Source organism: Protobothrops mucrosquamatus, unplaced genomic scaffold (assembly GCF_001527695.2).
Source record: "Protobothrops mucrosquamatus isolate PMUCROS unplaced genomic scaffold, P.Mucros_1.0 scaffold2526, whole genome shotgun sequence".
NCBI classification, from domain to species: domain Eukaryota; kingdom Metazoa; phylum Chordata; class Lepidosauria; order Squamata; family Viperidae; genus Protobothrops; species Protobothrops mucrosquamatus.
In genome coordinates this window covers 158,129-165,558 of record NW_015388588.1, presented here as the reverse complement: position 1 = coordinate 165,558, position 7,430 = coordinate 158,129, and the positions used below count along the sequence as shown (strand labels likewise).

The 7,430-nt window shown below is 35.3% G+C and overlaps 1 protein-coding gene across 1 annotated transcript in view; it reads right to left on the bottom strand.

Annotated features, from left to right (window-relative positions):
• LOC107295838 (catenin delta-2) overlaps nucleotides 1-7,430 on the bottom strand; it is a 164,232-nt gene that overhangs the window by 16,737 nt on the left and 140,065 nt on the right. The window contains exon 11 of the mRNA XM_015825172.1: nucleotides 6,942-7,026. Coding sequence (XP_015680658.1) covers nucleotides 6,942-7,026 — 85 coding nt within the window. The remainder of the gene's footprint in view (nucleotides 1-6,941; nucleotides 7,027-7,430) is intronic.

The window sequence follows — 7,430 nt, the reverse complement described above, 5'->3', positions numbered from 1 at the left end:
AAGTCTTGAGGGCGCGGCGGAAGGAGGGGAGATCCGGAATCACCCGGATCTCTGGGGGCAGCTCGTTCCAGAGGGTGGGTGCTCCGACAGAGAAGGCTCTCCCCCTGGGTGTCGCCAGCCGACACTGTCTGGTTGACGGCACCCTGAGGAGGGCCTCTCTGTGGGAGCGTATCGGCCGGTGGGAGGTAATCTGTGGCAGCAATATTTCCATGGACTGAATAGAGATGGGCTTTCATCTCAAAGGCAAGTCAATTGGCCAGGAGCAATGGGGTCTGATGTTCCCCCTCCATGACTGCTTAGGATTCAGCTGGATTCCTCATCCTGGTCCTCCTCATTTGGGGAAAATTCCTCAAGGGTATGATAATTGCTGTCTTTTGGAACCTGATAATCTATTTTATATTACCACTATATTTGCATCAGGGTTTAGAGTAAAAAAATCATAACTTTTATTTCTTATGAAGAGATAGTGGAATAATTCAAAGCATATAGGGATATGTATGTATGTATGTATGTTCTGGCATGTCATTAACATGAGCTGGGCTTACATTTTCAGTTTTTTCCTCTGTTTAGCGAGGGGGTTACTAAATATATTTTAATGTAATATTTAAGCATCTATTATAATTTTAAAAATAGATTAACCTTATTTTAGATTTTATATATTATTTTTCTCCTTTACAACATTGTTAATGATGATTCCTGATTTTCAACAATCGTTTTAAGAACTCTTGGGCCATCAAAACAAAAATGCAACAACAACTAAAATCACCACCATCACCAGCACCTTTAATTTTCCAGAAATTCAACCACAAATTCAACTGGGGAAAAGGTGACATTTTAAACCAAGCCAAATTCACCAGTATTAGGAAATATCTAGAAGCCGAGCATTCTGATCAACCAGCCACCAACAGGTATAGAGAAATAAGTTCCATTTATATATCATTTAAAAGATACAACCAAAAGTGAAAGAAGGAAACAAACATTTCATAGCACATTGAACTCCAGTTGAGGGCTATCACTATAAAAACTCCATAGCTGATTATGGTTATTTTTTTTTTATGGCAGTGTCTCTCCCAGAGTGAGGGAATTTCTGAAAACTGAGGAAAATCTATGTAGCTGATGTGCTGGAATCTGTACAAGCTGTCCACAATAGTAGATGAAAAGGCAGTCCTAGGCACATACAATATTGTACTTTTTCTAGATCAAAATACTGTATGTATAAATTGTATTACCATGATACAGTATTCTCCATATTTCTAAACATCTTAAAAGATGTAAATCGATCTACTTGATTTAGAAGTTTAGGCTTTTATTAACAATAACTATGCATACAGCATATCTATTCCCTTCCTTCTCCATCTGCAATTAATCCTACATTAGGGTATTTCTTTTTTAACCTGCCAAGGGATAGGAATTTAATATTTACATCTTACTGTACATCTATGAAACTGCATAGAAATAACATTTTGCTGGTGCTAGAAAAAGAAGCAGCTGACATCTGTTTAAAGAAGGCTCCCGAATAGTTTAAAAATGCTGGCAAGCAACTGCCAAGAAGAGGTTTAGTACCAAATTCTTTCTTAAAGGCCCAAGAGATCAAAGACAACCCGTTTGAGATTACCTGTGAGTAGGTAGCATGTTACATAGCTTTCACAAACCTGGAATGGGTCTACTAGTAACTGTACCATGCAAGTTGTAAACTAGTATGTTTGATCAAATCAGTCAGTCAGTCAGTCTGTCTATCATCTATCTGTCTGTCATCTGATTTCTGTGGGCAGTGTGACATCTAGAAGGACATTTATTAAAGATGTCAGCAAACATTAAATATGTACATAGAGGAAACTTTTGGGGATGCTTGAATTAAATATGGTAGTAAATAAAATTAATAATATTTCTGTAGTGCATTTCAAGCAATTTAAAATGCCATGTTTATATTATTTTCATAATACAATTCTCTGTAAAAAAATATCAGAATAGCATATAGCCAGGAAGTGAAAAAGAAACCAATATAACATTCAAACCAGGATGCTAAGTGGTACAATGCAACAGCAATATTTCTTAGCAGGATTATAATTCTGTTTTACTTTTCATATGACCCTGAATGCTTCAAAAGAGAAAAGTCAAATAAATTTTGTATCCATACCATTTATCAAATAAAAAAATAAAAATAAAGAATATTGCTATGTTTTGATTTTTCCCTACTAAAAACACTCTAGTTTTGAGCAAATGTCTGATTGTAGAAATATATCAGTTCTATCATATAATGGAGAAGGATTACATAGAAAATAGGGACTGACCAAACTAAGCATACCACTCTTTTGCATTGTTTTATGTTATTATGTTAACTTCACTTCCACAGTGAAATAATTCACTGCTCATACAAATGATGTGAAGATTTCATTGACGCTGCAAGTTAAAATGCATTCTACACATTACTTTCTGTAACTATTTTGATTTAATGTTTAAGTTTTAGTGCTGTTGCAGTGCTAATCTAGGAATGCATTCAGTTCCATTTATTGTTTTAAATGTGCCAATATTTAATGTGACACATTTAAGTAAGGCATGTTGGTGGCATATAAATTTTAGAATAAATAAGAATTAAAGAAAAAAAAATCACAAATCAAGACTCATCAGCTGACAGCCAGAATACCTGGGTCTGGGAATAGATTCTGGTTTCTTGGTTCTGGGAGAGGGAATGCTGAGCGTGCCATGACTCAGAATGATGGGTAGGTGAAAATCCTCTGTCCTCAGCCACTCTGAAGTCTGGGGCCACCCGCTGCCATAAATCAATCAATCAATCAATCAGTCAATCAATCATTTATTCCAGTGAGATTTCTTTTTTTCAAACAGAAATATAGAAATATGGGAACTAGGCTACATTTTTGTACAACTGTAACCATTTAAATTATAATCAGAAATAGATTACATTGATAATAACTGATTCAGACTGATTCTAAAGCAGAGAAAATGCAGTGCAAACTGTTCTCAACAAAGACTATATCAAAGCTAAACAAAACCCTTAAAATTAATAATAGCACATTAGTCTCTTTATACAAGTGGATAGTGATGATTCAGTGGCTGTCCTTATGCTACAGAATTATATTCGGCTCTTTTTTTCCCCTCCATGCATTTCTTCAGTAAGCACGATTCTTGCACTAGGCAATTGCTTTTTTTTTTTTCAGGAGAAACAGATGAAATAATGGTAGCTGTGAATGAATGTTCGGAGTCAATGATGGACTAAATCAGGGAAGGTACTTTGGGGAGAACTTGTGGTCTTCAGATTTTGGCAGCAAATTGCATTACTCTGACAAGGAAAGTATCTGATGATAATAATTTTTTAAATTTATATGCTGCCAATTCCCAGTGACTCTGGGTGGTTGATAATTGGTGATAGGAACCTTGTCTTTACATGTATCACGTTTAGGGTGACACAAAGCAAACTATTAAGTTTGATCCTTGCTCTCTCCAGTTGCCAGGGTACTGTCTATCACCCCAACTTACTTCTTTTTCCTGAGCAGGTGGGCTAAGTACCAGACATACCGTGAAAAGGTGACCTAACAATATTTTCAATTTCTGAGGTCTATGTAGGGCCCAACGGTTTTCTAAATTATGTCAGAGGCTGACACTTCGCTTTGCATTACAAATACTCTTCATTTAATAGAATGTAGTAAAAGGATCTAAAACTGATGAGGTACCCATAGTTGCTTACCCTGTCACAGATGGTGAGCAAGCTTATGGTCAGTCCAAATGCAAGGAAGGTGACATTTTTGAGTGATCAGACTGAACTTAATATTTATGTCTACACTAAACTGGACAGGGTTGTATTTGTTCTAAAGCAGGGGTGTCAAATTCGCAATGTCACGTGACATGTCGCGACGTATCGTGACTTTTTTTCCATTGCCAGCAATGGGATGGGCATGTTTTCACCATGACGCATCTGGCCCATGGGCCGGCAGTTTGACACCCCTGTTCTAAAGGATCACTTTTCACAGTCTGAAGTTGCTTCTACACCCATCTCTTCATCTTGGTCCCAAGAAGGTATCCCAGCTAGTGCTTCTAGAGAATGTGGACTTAGTCCTTGTTATATAAAGCTTTGATAACATACAGGCCGGCTCATTGCACATAATTCAAAATAAGACCACACTTTTTAAGGGGGAGGAGCATTTTATGCCTGTTGAAATATGTATAGTGAAAAGAAGGGAATGGGGAAGGAAGGAAATGAAAGGACAATGGTGACCAGAAGTAGCAGTCAGGGTAACTGAAGGTCCCTGAGCACCATTAAAATAATATGAATGTTCCTGCAAAATATTCTTTAGGATTGTATTCAACTATATCAAATATGAAGTGAATGTTGAAATGAGAAAAGTTCAACCCAAATGCTTTAAACCCTTTTTACTATTAAAATATTGCTAACTTAGTCAAAGATGACAATAAGTAATGACATGTCAGTCATGAATAAATGATATCCAGTCAACCCTACAATTGAAATTATTTCCACAGAAGCTGAGGAACCAGTCTGCCTCGACCAACTCAGTATTTGTCTTCTTTACAACTGAACATGCCTGTCACAACTTTTGCACATTTTCCTTCTTCAGTCTCATTTAGAGGAATATCATTTGAGAGCAGAGTTACTTTTTTATTTATTGAACTTTAAGGATCAAGAGACAAAGGAGCAAATAATGAAAACAAATCCCACTCAGTTGTTTGCTCACATATTTGATGCAGTGTGTATGCGTGTGAGAGAGGGACGTTTTGAGAAGCCAATTCAAGACATAAAAACATTATTTAAATTTACATAGCAAGTCAACAACAATATTCCCCAGTATTCTGCTTTAAACAGCAGCCAATCAGATGACCATGGGTGGTGCATAGCCAGGCCATGATGGTGACAGCCTTCTGCATTTTGACTCCCAGCATTTATAATCAGAACTGTGCTACTTCTAAACTTGAAATTTCTGTGTAGCTATCAAAGCTATCAATCAAGTTAAAACCTTTTGGTAGCCATCCACTTTTGCAGTATTGGATTCAAAACATTATGTATTGCTACAATTTTACATTTTGCCTAAACATATTTGCCCATTTTTGTTTTCTATTTTTGCTATATAAAGGAGAACCAATCGGTTTATTCATTTCTTTACCATATTATTGACAATCTATAATTCTGCATCAAAAAGACAAAGCTTTGTGAGAATGCTTCAAATCTTTGGGTGCCTTTCTTTTTGTACACTATTAACTAATCTTTTTTTTTTAAAAAGGAAGGGCCAGTATTTTACAGGGTGTATCAAAGTATCGATTTGTATAGCAGATGTATAATGTTATGATATATGCTATCTTAAAATCTAAAAACAGCTAATGTTGACTTTTCCTTTAGAGTATAAAGATGTATTTCTATTGTCAGCAAAGGGGCACTACTTGATCCAACCCAGTTATGTCCTCTAAGATTTTACACTGAGGTATTACAGCTAACTGATAGCTTATGAATGAACATATGAGGTTAGAATTTTGTACTTATTTTCACTGAAACTCAACTGCCATTTTCTACTCAAATAATTTAGAGATTCTTTTTGTACATAAAGCTTCTTTGGCTGATCTATATGCTTTAAAAGAGAGATTGAATCTTCATTTGCTATTTCTCCCTCCATTCTCCAATGTGGCTCTCCCATCTATAATAATATTTAGGATTTTATTGTTCAATGTTTTCTTGTGAAATCATCCACCAATATAGTTGAAATGAAGCAAGCTTATTCTTCAGTGCTGATGTGTATATGAGACAAATGTGGCACTGATTAATTAAATCCAAATTAATTAATATAAATCTTTTTGTTTTTAGGAAATCCCCAGTTTGTGCCTTTGAAACAGTATATATTTGCAGAATAATCCCATATTCAGGTTATAATTGAACACTTAAAAATATCATAATGGAATACAAGAGTGAAATCATTGCTGCTTTCAAGCATAGGATCAATCTTTCAGTAAAGATTTTCTTTTTATCTATTGGCAACAACATTACACAAATGCTATTAAAGAAGAAAAATGATTTTGAATGTTATCATACAATACTGTAGAATTTTTTTAGAGATGGGCAAACTTATCTCACACACATTGGAGACTCTAGAATAACTTACATTAATTAAAAACAATCAAAAATAACTTATTCCTCTTTTAGCCAACCCGAAGCTCTAAAAAACAATCTATTAGCAAAGCATTGGAGATGGTTCTTCATTGCTTCCTTTACAGCTTCCCATAGTAAAATGGATGGGAGGGGAAAAAATCTACCAATGGTTCAGATTTTTAAAATAGAGCCCCAATTTAGAACAAACAACAGAGAGTAGGTCCTAAAATTGCTGTGGGTCATTCATTTTCATGAAGTACTGAACAGGGATGACTTTGGTTTATTGCCATCCACATAAGTTATAGTTTAGAAGTTACATTTAAAAAGCATAGATCCCAATTAGAATGCCTTTTAGGATATGTTTAAGATCATTTCTGAAAGATCCTTAGTAGCACCCACACCTCTGGCCAGTTTGTGGGTTATACCAACTGTGTGACTTTTTGTAAGATGTTCTTTTGCACTACTATGCACAGTGAAAATTCACTGTTCCTTTTTTCTTTTTTTGAAAAGACAATGATCATAACTACACCATATATTTAAACTTAACTTGCCTTTTTTATAATTTGTCTTTGAATTTCTTAAGGACAGGGCTTCAAGTTTTACACAAAAAAAAATCTATGTTTTAATCAAACTATCCCATCTGCCTATAAAATATGACCGGGTGCCCATGCTCTATCCCGCATGTATCAGACTGAAATTAGGGAGACAGACTGGAAGAGGCAGTAACATTTTCAGGGCATTTTAAATGTTAGATTCATTACTAATTTTCATTCTAAAGTTCCTATCCCAAAAAATGGTAGCTTACTAATAGGTAACATGACAAAATAAGTCTTACCTTTTTGTATAGACTTCTCAGATCTCTGTATTGCCACATGCTATTTAAGACCTGAGATGCTGCCTTCACTACTTTTGGTGAGTGCCTATTAGGGAATTAAAAAGTTGACACATATGAGGAACTGAAAAGCACTCATTGGTTCAATCAATAATGTATGACAGTGTTTCTTAACTTCAGCAATTTTTAAGTTGTGTGGACTTCAATTCCCAAAAGTCCTCAGCCAGTTGCAGCAGCATGGCTGTCTGGGGATTTCTGGGCATTGAAGTCCATACATCTTAAAGTTGCTGAAGTTAAGAAACACTGTTATATGCTTTGGAAAATAGATCAAAACCTCTTTTTGAAAATCATATTTATTAAAGATTAAGAGAGAAAGAATGAACCCATTATCCCTAACCCTAATCATAATATGGTTGGTTTTTCAATTGGTGTGATATTTGAACGTGAGGAATACTATATTGTCATTTTATGAATATTCATTTGTTCTGACTG